The sequence below is a fragment of the Phoenix dactylifera genome, chromosome 8 (genome assembly GCF_051530095.1).
Source record: "Phoenix dactylifera cultivar Ajwa chromosome 8, Ajwa_hap1_PhDact_Kaust_v1.1, whole genome shotgun sequence".
Taxonomy (NCBI): Eukaryota; Viridiplantae; Streptophyta; class Magnoliopsida; order Arecales; family Arecaceae; genus Phoenix; species Phoenix dactylifera.
Window position 1 is genome coordinate 27820892 of NC_143197.1, and position 14535 is coordinate 27835426.

The 14535-nt window shown below is 32.4% G+C and overlaps 1 protein-coding gene across 1 annotated transcript; it reads right to left on the reverse strand.

The window, feature by feature from the left end:
• Positions 1-1271: 1271 nt before the first annotated feature.
• LOC149753059 (cytochrome P450 714C2-like) lies at positions 1272-7241 on the reverse strand. Its single transcript, XM_089925055.1, has 5 exons — positions 6667-7241; positions 5958-6184; positions 4774-5021; positions 2857-3220; positions 1272-1802 (listed from the first exon to the last, which is right to left on the reverse strand). Exons 1-5 carry the CDS (start codon positions 6956-6958, stop codon positions 1377-1379), a joined length of 1557 nt encoding a protein of 518 aa, XP_089781181.1. The 5' UTR covers positions 6959-7241; the 3' UTR covers positions 1272-1376.
• Positions 7242-14535: the final 7294 nt, after the last annotated feature.

Here is a 14535-nt window from a genome sequence, read left to right on the forward strand (position 1 = left end):
CAAACCACCAAACCCACCAGTGTGGAAACCAAAGAAAGATCTACATACAATGCAACGTGAACAGTGTGTACTAGTACACCCAACCTCCAAAAATGGAATCCAAAATTATTCACAAACAGCCATCTCTGAAGGCGGACCAAGTGTCAAAACATGGGAGCCCACATCATAGTGATCAACCTGAAGAACTAGCTGTTGCTATCATAGTATCATACCCAAGGTAGAACAGAAGATGAGATCAGTACCTAGGCCCTATTACTTGGAAAAGCTACTCCAGCCCAAGATGCAGTCAAAAAATGAGTTACGAGGTATATCCACCTAACTTGCCTTCTTGCCATGGAAAATGTCTTGGAATATTTTGTTGCACTATTCTTCTTCGTAATTTAGGATGCACGAGTCGTGCATGTATTAGCTATTCAGGAGATGCGTTGAGATCGGATTGGCTTGGATGAATTCACCCTTGCGAACATTTTGAATGAGTGTAACATTATGCAGGGCATTGAAAAATCTGTAGGAAGGCTGCTTTCAGTTTTCCAAGCCGGCTACGAGCCAGATGTTGGAAGCACTTCCTGTCTTTCATATTCAATCAGATTTTGGAGCTTTAAAGTCTAGCTTAGGCTCATGAGTTGTGTCTCTGAGCCTTTCAGGCCACCCTGGCTCATTCGGTGGATCTCACTGAATCTCTTGTGATAGAAATCCTGATTTAGCAAGCATCCTTTCATAATGCATTAATGATCAATTCTTGATGAAGAGTGCAGTTTGGGTCCTCTACAGAGGGGAAATTAAGTTCCCACTTTGGCCTTCTTACCATATATAGCAGAGTTTGAGATTTGTAAATAAAATCATATGTTCAGCGATGTACTGAAAAATCTTTCAGAGAACCATATTCAGATCTTAAAATTTGCTGGCTTGAAATGGTTAAAGACCTATCGTTTCTGCAAATAAAAGCACAGCAATGACGGAAGGTCTGTAATTCATCAAGCAGCAAATTATTACTCGAGTGACACTGATCTCCAATTACCTTAGCTTAATCAAAGTTATAAAGTTTGCTTACGGGACAACAACAATCACTTATATCTGCCATGCTATGCGTCAACTGAATAAATGAAAAAATTTCCAAGGATACTTTAGGCCCAAGTTTTGGGTTATGCATGTGACAAATGATACTAGATTTTGTTACAAGAAACACAAGCTTGCTTTAGCTATATAAATCAGCAATTTACCTTTTCTTTTCTGTAAGCTAAATAGTTGACTATTTCTATCAACTCAGTTGATTATCAAATCAAGACCAAAATGTTCATGAAATATATACCCGAAATCATCAGCGAAACAGGCTCGCTAAAGAGTCATGACCTTCGAACACCATACCATTATGACAGTTACAACTTCTTTACAATAAGTGGTACACCAAACTCAGGCTCTACAGTCAATCTAAATGCTGGAGAATGGATATATTTTGGCGATGGAGAGAAGCTAAACTTTGACAGAAGAAGAGAGAGGACAATCTTCAGTTCTAGCATAGCAAAGTTCTGACCTGCACACGTGCGAATCCCGATACCAAATGGTATGTATGCATGAGCAGATTTGCAAGCACTGCTGATGCCATGCGCAAACCTCTCGGGGTTGAACTCATCAGCATCGGGTCCCCAGAACTCTGGGTCATGGTGCAGGACTGATATCAGGACTGATAGAGTGATGCCTTTTGGAATATAGATGCCTCCAAGCTTCATGTCTTGAAAAGCCTCTCGTACCAGAAGCGCTGCTGGAGGATAGAGGCGAAGAGTCTCTCTGATCACCATAGTCAACTGCATTTTCAGTGACAATTCTAGTTTGCATGAGAAGAAAAACCATCAAACAATGGATCTTTTTGTACTTTAACAACAGTAAGCGGTGTCTATGGATTTTCTGAACAATGAATTCATTGATTTATTCATGAAATAATTTTATAAACAGTTCTATCATGGGAATAAATTTCACATTAATAGAACTCAACAAGCTTATCATTTTTCAAGGATTACACTCAGAATCAAGGAATGATAAAAGTTAATATAAGGATTTCTATTTGTCAATATGACATTTTATTTCATTCTCGTACATGATGCTAATCTTTGGTTGCCACAATTGTGATACTCCCCCCATGTCCTAAGTGCATGCAACTTCAACTTTGTGTTTGGGTGCTACTGTGTCATATCTAAAGATTGGGGTCAGCTAAATGCACATCCCTTCTTAATATTCACATCAAAATTTGAAATAAATGGAGATAAGATTGATCTTTCTTTATGAAGAGAGTAAATAAAGAGGAAGAGGGGAAAAAAATTAAGACAATAAACTTCCGAGAGGGATGAGCCATGTAAAGATAAATGGTTGATTTAAAGAGTCATTACTTCTAGACTAAAAAGGTGGCTCGATGTACGAGACTCCTACCACTGTGGGGTCTAGAGAGAGCCGGATGTATGCAATCTTACTTGCACGTATGGAGTGCTTATTTTTTGCATTTTAAACCCATGACACTCAGATCATAGAGGAGCAGCTTTACCATTATGCCAAGGCTCTTCCTCTCATTATTTCTAGACTACTAAAACAAAGAAAAAGCTATTACTCTTTTTGCAAATTTACCTTCATGTATCAAGGAACACATGTTTAGAAGCAAAGCAACTAAGCATACATAACAAAAAATTCTTAGATGAGGTCTAGTTACGTATGAAAATTAATATCATCTCCAAAAAATGAGCATATCAACCAAACTAACATTAGTCATAGTGACCTGTAAGAAAGTGCTGCACTAAATTTTGGACTAAAGATTACCATCCCTTTTCCAGGGTGGCTGCATGATTTACAACTATACCCCCATTTGCTTACCGTTTTTAACCCATGAAGCATGTCAGCATCTGGTAATCTTCCCTGACAGACCTCCAACACTTCAGCATGAGCACGAGATTGCCATTCTGGATGTGAAGCAAGAAGCATCAAGCACCATGTTGCAGTGATAGCAGTCGTCTCATGCCCTGCAAAGTAGATGTTCTTGCAGTTATCGATGATGAATTCATCGATAGTGCTGGGCTTGGCATGGATGGCACTGGCACCGTCGATGATGGATTGCAAGAGATCCTTCGTTGATGAACCCTGCAAGCCTTCTCTACGTTCATTTGCTATATTTAGGATCAATGACCTGATCTCTCGGTCTAATCTCCATATGTTTCTATTGTTCTTTGTAGGTAAGAATCTGGAGAAAACCATTGTTGTTTCTTTTGTGAATGAAGTTGACAAACGACATATTTTCATTTTTCTCAATTGTTTGGTTTTGGAATTAACAACGCAAAAAATGAATGATGGATCAATCAAATTGAAAGCCTGCAAATTTATCATGATGTACCATCACTAGAAAATCTATAAGGGAAAATGCATATGTTCTGGAGGTCTCCTTCCTATGCCTTAAGGGAGCATAAAATGGATGGTAAAACTAGTGTCAGTGTCTTAATACATAAATCAAATAGCATAAATTAAGAACTCACAATGTCCAATCATGATTAACGCATCATAAAAGATGTATTAGAAAAATCCGATATGTTGGACAATTTTACAATATATTATCATCAAATATTGTTTAGAACTGTTTATTTTGCATTTCCTTGATGCATAAGCAGAAAGCTTCCAAACATATATGATCTTCATTTTTACAGATTTAAATATTTGTAAACCATGATCAGTAGTGTGAATCTTTAATTTTGAGGAATATCATTAACTTTGTTAAATGCATGGTCAAATATTTGACTCTTCAGAAAAACAGGTAAAATTTGCAATTAAGAAATTTTTTTTGGCTTGTCATACCATCATTTTTAACTGCTTTCTTATAGAAAAAAATCAAAAAAATATCATGCTCCTTGTTGCATCCTAGATGTTAAAACCACCAATACGACACTCGTAGAAATGTGAAATATGATTGGGAAAAGAAATTCAAACTTGGCAATCTTCTGCTACTTAGGTCACCTTATGCAAATATTTTTACAGAGTGTTTTGTTTTTGATAGAGAAGATGTTTAATAAATGATGTATTCAAATACCCAAAACTATCGAAAAGTTAATATGTTCCATTCCTTTATTTTGATAGAGCATATGCTTTTGTCCTTAGGTGTCCTCATATTAAGGCCATTAAGAATTTGTCTAGTGTTTAATGGAAGCCACATATTGCTATTTTTTGGTGGGTGGGCTGGACAAGGAGTAATGTTTATTGTAATCATAGTGGGTAGGATGGGACAAAAGATGCTTCGTCCCTCCCTATTAATAAAGAAAGATTTGTTTCCAAAGATAGCTGTAAAAATTGTCCACTTGACATTAACACAACCTCCTACCCACTAAACAAACCGGGGAGAGGGGGTCTGTTCTGCTAAACAAATAATTGAAGTCATCTCTGCCAAATGCAACTGTTCTGGACCACATCAAGTTCAAAATATTCTCTGTTAAATGATAGAGCTATCATTACTATCTGATGTTGGTTATTAGCAATTTAATATGCATATATTTTAGTGATAAGAGTAAGAAATCTGAATAAACTCAGATAAGCTTGGTGGTGAGTTGTTGGAGAACTCACTTACATGACAGAAATCTACGATGGTCCTTAGCAAAAACGTATTCCCAAGGGAAGAAGGAAACAATGATCAATAGAGATTGCAGTGATAAATTTGGCTTATTAAAAATCTATTAGGAACTATTTCAAGACTGTTAAGTCTCAGCATGCTTAAGCATTTAAAAAGAAGTTTAACAGAAGGGTCCAAATTACCTTAAGCCAGGAATCCCGATAAGTATGCTTGACTTGGACATTGCCTTCTGAAGTTGCCTAAGTCTAGAAAATATTTCTTCACCTTTAGCATAGCTACTTCCGAAAGAAGCTCTGGAGATTACATCTGCTGAAAAGCTTCTTAAATCTTCATCCACTACAATTTCTCTAGTGCCTCCCTCACTCTCAAGCAGGCTCTCCCATGACTCCAAAAATGGAATTGTGGCCTCCACAATTAAGTCCACCATGTGCTGCAAATATGTGCACTCTACATTGTGATGACATATATGTGGTTTAAAAATGGTTAGAGCTCGGGAAGAAAGATGACAGAGGGGGGGGGGAGGGGGGACTCATAGCTAGTCATCACAGTTGTTCTCTCACAATCAATTTCATATTAAACTTCTGCTTGTCCACATCTCATATTACATTTATAATACATGAATACATGAGTTTCATATGGCTCTTGTGTGGGGGTTGACATTGTTGCTAACCAGAGTTGGAATCTGTCAACATAAAGGACTGAAGACATATCTATACTAGCAATATGAAAAGGGATTACAAGCATACAGCTGTAGTAAATAAACAAAATGTAAGTGATTTTTATGACACTATTCATGAAATGGTTGGTTAATAGGACTTTATAAGGTTTTGAGAAAGAGCGCAAGCGTTTATATGTGCCCACCACTTAGAGGCTGGGAGCAGCAGGACATGGAGTGTAAACAAGAGGGGATCAAAGGAAAAACTGAATTTGCGCTGCTCACAGTATATATTTGCATAGTGATCGGAGATAGTGCACATCTCATGGATAAGGTTTGGCACCATTATTTACCAATCCCTACTTTGAATGTCTGACATTATCATAGCCAACCAATATAATATAGTATAAGCATAACAAGGTAATAGCTTATGAGAAAAATTTCAAACTAATTTTCCAAACAATTTAGTGGTTTTCTTAACATGTTTAATTTTATCAGGAATCCGCCGCTCTTCTAAGCCTAGGCACATGATCAATTAGCAGTGTATGTCTAAAAGCCCAAAAATTCAGCTTCAGTACCATGCCACAGTATCTAAAGTCAGGGCTTAAAGAAGTAGGTTAACCTTGGCTCCAAATTACCCAAAGTTTTGTGAGCATGAACTGTGCAAAAACACAAATAAGGTTTGAAAATACCAATAAGAGCTGAACTTACCTTAACCTTGTCCATGAAGAACTCTGGTGCTATAATTTTCCTCTGGTGAGCCCAAACAGCACCATTTGATGCTATAATGCCCCGACCAAAAAGAGCTCCGCGTTCTTTCTGTATGTATGAAGGCCTCCCTAAATCTAAAGACTTGCAGAGGCTTATCTCCTTCACGAGATCAGGGTGACTTACATGCAATAGTTGTATGCTTCCCGTTGAGTACATAAATATTGGACCTACCAATTCCAAACTTCTTATTCAGGCAAGATTTGAAAAGCAAATAGCAGTGACTAAGGAGCTGCCTGAGTTTTCCACAGTGTTATAAAAGAATGCAACAAAGAAACACTATAGGATCATTTCAACCTCTTAGTGGAATGAATAGCATGATCTTATTCCATTTGTACTCAAGATAAACGATGAAATTACACAGATATTATTTCTTATTCCAGGAAAAACAACAAATCTAATGGATCATTTACTTAAAAAAAAGAAGATATCTTTTATAGAAGATGATCTAATGGGTTATTCCCCTAATCATAACATCTAATTTTCCCTTGCTAAATCTTCCAAATAGAAAAGTAGAACCAGAATTCTTGAAAAAAAACTTAATTATTTCTTTTTTAGAAAGATACATACTTGAGCAAATCAAAAGATACCATGCAATTTTTACCCAAAAAAAAGAGATATCATGCAATTTATTCCAAGTTTTTCACCATACCATATTCCTTCCTCCACGTAATGAAGTAAGGAAACAGAGCAGAGGTATAACTGGCTGATACATGCCGACTGCCACCCTTTTGGGTCTCCTTCTCCTCCTTGACGATCCTCCTCATATCTAATATGTTCCCGTAGAGGAGGGAAGGGGAAGGACCCTTTATCCCTTGGCTCCTCAGTTTGTTTCTGATCTTTTCTGGCCTTAGCCAGAGGATGTTAGAGAGGTAGAACACAGCGAAGCTCACAAATCCTGCAACAAAGAATGGGAGCAAAGTGTCCCACTGAGCACCTTCCATCTTCTTCCTCTCCTTTTTCCTCCTCAGCTCTTTATGTTCTCTCTGATCTATAAGCTTTATATACCCGACAATGGGGGTGCAGGGCTATACAAGCGAAAGGCTCTATTCTGCACGGTTGGGAGCAGATGAAGGAAGCAAGGGAATCTCATATCTCTGATCCATAACCTTTGGGTGGAGGCGAGAGGGTTACCTGACTCCAAAATCTATTATTTTTTAATTCTTTTAGTTGTATTCATATCTGTGACGTATGATACATTTATTTTAGAAAAAATATTATAATACGTGCATTGTCTTTTGGAGAGTTCCATTACGAATAGATTATAAAAAGATAAAAAAAACAAAAAAATGTGAAAAAATAAAAATTATTTATAATATTAAAAAATAGATTTTATTAGAAATATAAATATAATACTGGCATTCAACACATATCAATGAAATTTATTTTATTAAATTAAAATTTTATGTATTCTATTGAAGAGGTAAATAAAATACTAGCATCTAATATGGTCAAGATTTTTTTTTAAGAATTCCGTTGCAAAATAGATTATAAAAAAAACAAAAAAGTATATAGATATGTCAAATAAAAAATTATTTATAATATTAAAATTTTATATATTTTATTGAAAACATGGATAAAATACTGGCCTTCAACAAATGTTTTGTGTAGAGTTCGGTTGCAAATTGGATGGTGAAGGAAAAAAGAAGTTATGTGGATAAGTCTGAATCAATAAAAATATTTTATTAAATTAAAATTATATATATTCTATTAAAGAGGTAAATATAATACTAGCATTCAACACATATTTTATGTAGAGTTCCGTTGCAAATTAGATTATGAAGGGACAAAATAAAGATTGTCTAAATAAGTCTGAATCAATAAAATTTATTTTATAAAATTCAAATGTTATATATTTTATTAAATAGGTAAATAATGTACTAGCATTTGATATGCTCAATGTTTTTTTTAGAGTTCCGTAGCAAAATAAATTATGAGAGGACATAAAAAAGTTATCTAAATAAGTCTGAATAAATAAAATTAATTTTATAGAATTAAAATTTTATATATTTCATTGAAGAGATAAATATAAAGGATAAACATATGTATTTAATATATACTAAATTCTATAATTGTTTGAAAGGGATGGGTTAATGCATGGTACATCTATTTTAGTAAAAAAAAACTGTCGTAATCATTATCGGTAATAACACTAGCATTTAATACGAGCATTGTCTTTCGTAGGATTCCATTGCAAAATAGATTATAAAAAGACAAAAAAAAATCCAAATAAATATAAAAAATAAAACTTATTTATATTATTAAAATTTTATATATTTTGTTGAAAACATAAATAAATTACTGGCATTCAACAAACGTTTTATGTAGAGTTCGGTTGCAAATTAGATTGTGAAGGAAAAAAAGTTATGTGGATAAGTCTGAATGAATAAAATTTATTTTATTAAATTAAAATTTTATATATTCTATTGAAGAGGTAAATATAATACTAGCATTCAACACATATTTTATGTAGAGTTCCGTTGCAAATTAGATTGTGAAGGGACAAACAAAAGGTTGTCTAAATAAGTCTGAATCAATAAAATTTATTTTATAGAATTCAAATTTTATATATTCTATTGAATAGGTAAATATTGTGCTAGCATTTGATATGTTCAATATTTTTTTTTAGAGTTCCGTTGCAAAATAAATTATGAGAGGACATAAAAAAGTTATCTAAATAAGTCTGAATAAATAAAATTAATTTTATAGAATTAAAATTTTATATATTTCATCGAAAAGATAAATATAAAGGATAAACATATGTATTTAATATGTACTAAATTCTATAATTGTTTGAAAGGGATGGGTTAATGTATGATACATCTATTTTAGTAAAAAAAAATTGTCGTAATCATTATCTGTAATAATACTAGCATTTAATACGAGCATTGTCTTTCGTAGGGTTCCATTGCAAAATAGATTATAAAAAGATAAAAAAATATCCAGATAAATATAAAAAATAAAACTTATTTATAATATTAAAATTTTATATATTTTATTGAAAACATAAATAAATTACTGGCATTCAACAAACGTTTTATGTAGAGTTCGGTTGCAAATTAGATTGTGAAGGAAAAAAAATTATGTGGATAAGTCTGAATCAATAAAATTTATTTTATTAAATTAAAATTTTATATATTATATTGAAGAGCTAAATATAATACTAGCATTCAACATATATTTTATATAGAGTTCCGTTGCAAATTAGATTGTGAAGGGACAAAAAAAGGGTGATCTAAATAAGTCTGAATCAATAAAATTTATTTTATAGAATTCAAATTTTATATATTCTATTGAATAGGTAAATATAGTACTAGCATTTGATATGTTCAATGTTTTTTTTAGAGTTCCATTGCAAAATAAATTATGAAAGGACATAAAAAAGTTATCTAATAAGTCTGAATAAATAAAATTAATTTTACAGAATTAAAATTTTATATATTTCATTGAAGAGATAAATATAAAGGATAAACATATGTATTTAATATATTCTAAATTCTATAATTGTTTGAAAGGGATGGGTTAATGTATGATCCATCTATTTTAGTAAAAAAAAAACGTCGTAATAATTATCAGTAATAATACTAGCATTTAATATGAGCATTGTCTTTCATAGGGTTCCGTTGCAAAATAGATTATAAAGGACAAAAAAATATCTAGATAAATATAAAAAAATAAATTTATTTATAATATTAAAATTTTATTGAAAATATAAATAAAATACTGGCATTCAACAAATGTTTTATGTAGAGTTCGATTGTAAATTAGATTGTGAAGAAAAAAAATTATGTGGATAAGTCTGAATCAATAAAATTTATTTTATTAAATTAAAATTTTATATATTATATTGAAGAGCTAAATATAATACTAGCATTCAACATATATTTTATATAGAGTTCCGTTGCAAATTAGATTGTGAAGGGACAAAAAAAGGGTGATCTAAATAAGTCTGAATCAATAAAATTTATTTTATAGAATTCAAATTTTATATATTCTATTGAAGAGGTAAATATAGTACTAACATTTAATATGTTCAATGTTTTTTTTAGAGTTCCATTGCAAAATAAATTATGAAAGGACATAAAAAAGTTATCTAAATAAGTTTGAATAAATAAAATTAATTTTACAGAATTAAAATTTTATATATTTCATTGAAGAGATAAATATAAAGGATAAATATATGTATTTAATATATACTAAATTCTATAATTGTTTGAAAGAGATGGTTGTCTTTTGTTTCATTGTTTAAGTTAATTTTATTAAAATAGTTATCCATATATCCAAGAAAGGACGAGCTTATTCTCCGCTTTTGGCATTTAATTTAAGTAGAAGGAGATAAAGGAGAGATAATAGAGTATATTTACGCAAGATCTATTTGAATATTTTTACAGAATTAAACTAAAAATTTTGTAGAAATTGAATCCATTAGATCATCCATTTTGTATTTTCTAATAGCCTATCCAAATCCAGCTCAGATTCGAGGCTTTGGACTACAAAACAAATAATTAAGATCTATGGAGATTTTTTTTCTTCCCATAGAATTTAGATTAGGTGGTATTTAGTTGATACAGGGCCATATTTAAATGGACAGTCCAATTGACAAATCCTAAAGGATTTTTAGCCCAATCCTGTAGAAATATCTAAACACGCCCTTAGTTAGGTAGTGCCTTTGGAGTGACACGAGGATATCGAGGTGGTAATGTCGAAGAAACTTACCTTTTAAAATTTCAAATTCAAAGGTGGCCAAACAAGTTTTTAAATTTCAAATTTCAAATCTAGATTTTGAATTTGGAGTGTGATTAGGCCAGTCTTGAACCGAGTTCCGATCGGCTTGAATTATGTATGACCTCAATTGATCTATAGGTTGATTTTTCATTAGCCCGAACTTGAATATGTGGGTGTTTATTCTTGTCATGCCATTATTTCTCCTTTTTAGAGCCATAGGATGCCTAGTTTCACGAGTTTGATTTGGAACTTCTGGTTAGAAAATATCAATCAAATTCTATATCTCATATTAAATATATCTGACCTTGTATTATGGACAACTTCAATTATCTGTAATTAATAATAATATTTAATTTATCTTATTTTCTTATCTTCTATTATTAAGTGTCAGGTCTTACATACTTATAAGGTTATACCCTATAGGTAATATGGCTGTCATACAGAAGACCCAAGCGTCGAATTTAGGGCATGATATTTTTATTAATGAAAACTCATTTAGGCAGCGCCTTGTGTTTATGTGGAATGTAATAGGGTCATTGGGGTGACATGGTGACGCTAGAGTGAAAGGATTACATAATTTGGAGCTTAGCGATAGGTTTTCATATTTCAAAATTTTAGATTTCAATTTTAGATTTGGAATATAGGTGAGTTGTTAGATTTGGATCTAGTTGGTCCTGCAATAGGATCGATAGAATTAAATTATATACGAATCCAATTGGTCTATAGGTTGGTTTTTTTGTTGGACCAAACTTTAGTGTGTTGGTGGTAAAATTCAATTAGGGTAATGCCAAACATGTTTTCAAATTTTAAGTTTTAAATTTGGAGCATGGTTGGGTTGTTACATTGCGATCTGTCCGATCTTAGAATAAGCTAGGATAGACTTGTACTATGGATGAATTCAAATGATCTATAGGTTGGCCTTTTCTAAACCAAATTTAATATATTGGTGTCCATAGTCGGTGAATCAGACAAGTCTTCCAATTTCAAATTTCAAAATTTTAAATTCAGATTTCAAATTTCAAAATGTATTTGGGTCATTAATTGGCATCTAGTCGATCTTATGATCAGCTCAGATATACTAAATTATGGATAAGTGCAACTGATTTATAGATTCATCTTTTGTTAGACCAAAAATTTAGTATTTAGGCTAGGTAACATCTTTTCCCTTTTAATTTCTTCCTTCTTTGTTTTCTTTTTGCTTTTTGCTTTTTGCTTTTTTGTTTTTTTAATTTTCTTTTTGCATGTTGCTCTTTTCTTCTTATGGACGAAACCAATTGATCTATAGGCCGATCTTTTGCTATATGGTGTATAGTTTCGGAGAATCAAAGTTTAGTGGACTAAGTCTTCCAATTTTAAATTTTGAAATGTAGTTGGGTCATTAATTGGGATCTAGCCGGTCTTATGATCAACTGAGATATACTAAATCATGGATGAGTCCAATTGATCTATGGATTCATCTTTTGTTGGACTGAATATTTAGTATTTAGGCTAGATATCATCTTTCCCCCTTTCAATTCTTCCTTCTTTTTTTTTCTTTTTTTCTCTAATTCTCCTTTTCCATGTTGCCCTTGTCCTTTTTTTTTTCTTTTTCTAATTCTCCTTTTGCATGTTCCTCTCATCTTGGATGAATCCAATTGATATATAGGTTGCTCGGTGGACAAATCTTTCAATTTCAAATTTCAAAATTTTAAATTCAGATTTCAAATTTCGAAATATGGTTAGGTCATCAATTAGGATGTAACCGGTCTTTTATGATAATCTGAGATATGCTAAATTATGGACAAGTTTGATTAATCTATAAGTTCATCTTTTGTTGGACCGAACTTTTAGTATTCATGCAAGGTATGTTCTTTTTCTTTTCATTTCTTTCTTCTTCATTTTCTTTTTCTTTTCCTTTTCTTTTCGTTTTTTTTTTAAATCCCCCTTTGGTATGTTTCTCTTGCTCGATCTCATTTATCAATAAGTATTAGGTGGCTTGCTGTTGTTTCGCTTAAAAGATTAACTTTTCCTAAAAACAAAAGAAAAACATAGGATACTTTATCATAACTCCATGGGGAGATGCAGACTCACTGATCTCTCATTCATGGATCTCAAAGTTCTTGATCCACAGTGCATTTATTTAAATCACATAGAAAATTTATGAGTTATGTTGGATGCAGCAAAAACCAGTTTCGTAACACATAGAAGATTTATGAGTGATGCCTTCTTAGAATGCAAATGTCTTCAAGCTTCATATCTTGGAAAGCTTCTCGTAACACAAATGCAGTAGGAGGATAGAAGTGAAGAGTCTCCTCAATCACCATAGTTTAGCTGCATCATGATGATAGGTTTCGGTCGCATAACGATAAACATAATCAAAAAAATGGATCTTTTTCATACCTGAGGTCTAAGGATATGGTGAAGTATGGATCTTTTATTAAAAGAGCATTAGTTGGGGTTGGGGGGTAAGTCAAGTGCGTTGAAGGGATTTTATGAACAACTCTTCCATGAAAAAGAGGTTTGAGTGAGAATAATTCCTTTTGAACAAAAGTTCAAATAAAGAATTCAATGTCTTATTTTCAAAATGAAATGAGAAAAGTGAATGCCGCGAACTTCTATTTGTAAAACTTGAGGAAAATGTCGGTGAATTTTATTTTATTCAAGTTGACAGACTGTGCAACTATGATACTTCCCCTTTCATTAGTATGTGAAACATTTTTTTCTTGGTATGGGTCATGTCATCTTCTATTATTTTCCTTCTTGTTTATGGATAGATGGGAGTCACTTAAATGCCCATCCATTCTTGATAGTTTTCTCAATGGAGGAAAATTGAACGAAAGGGGACAGGATAAATTTTTCTTTATGAAAATAGAAAGATAATAAGAAAAAAAAATCCAAAGGAGGCCAAAGTAGCAATTAATTATTATTATTCTAAAGAATATTTAGTTTTAGATTCTTCTTTAAGCAAATCGAATGTTTTTCTTTAAGCAAATTTTGTAGAAGGAATAAAATGACCTCCGTAGGTTTCCTTTTCTTGTTGTAAACCAAATAGTTCCACAGGTTGGGACTTAGGCTGGGACCTAGGTGGGCACTTAAAAAGATTGCAGGCTGGGAAGTCTAATAGGTTTGATTCCTGCAAGTTATTCTTACGAAAATACCCAAACAATCGTAAATTAGAGCAGGGATCTACCACTCTTTATTGCCAAGCAAACAAGAACCTCTCAATGCCTAGGGTACTCCCACAACAATCTATTTGCCTAGGTAAATTTTCAATCTTTTGTCACCATATTGGAAATGCAAAGCAGAATCCGCCATATTATTCCTTAAAATAAAATAATGATGCATAAGCTAAATGCAGGAACACAAAAGGTAGGCTAACCTTGGCTTGAATACATAAGTTTTATGAGCACGAAGTATGCAAAAATAAAGATAAGAATGAGGACCAAAAACACTAAGCTTAGTTGAACTTACGATGATGAGGCCTGCCTGCTTAGAGAGACTTACCTTAGGTCATTTTAGGAGAAAGGGCTTGAGATTTTACAGGAGAACAAGATGAGAGAGCAAGGGCTAGGGTTTTTAAAGGTTGAGATCTGGATCTTGACAGGTGCATTGAATGTGCCAAATAGATTGATAAAAAGGGTGGCTTTCCAAAGTTCTCTTTTCTTTTTTTGTATACGATTCCAAAATTTTTTAGATTTTAATAAATAAAAAGAGAGTTCTTCTATTAAAAAAGATGGTCTTCCATTTTGTTGATTTTATTTTCATGAGTATTTCTATAAATATAAATAAAAGATGTCCCAAGTCCTATAAGATGATT

Bases quoted from the DNA above. Each gene is read 5' to 3' on its own strand.
- LOC149753059 (XM_089925055.1), bottom strand. From the start codon at position 6,958: ATGGAAGGTGCTCAGTGGGACACTTTGCTCCCATTCTTTGTTGCAGGA. The intron at 6,185-6,666 runs GTATGGTGAAAA...TGGAATTGGTAG, and splicing joins TACGTGGAGGAAGGAATATG to GTCCAATATTTATGTACTCA. The intron at 5,022-5,957 runs GTAAGTTCAGCT...ACATATTTGCAG, and splicing joins TCTTCATGGACAAGGTTAAG to CACATGGTGGACTTAATTGT.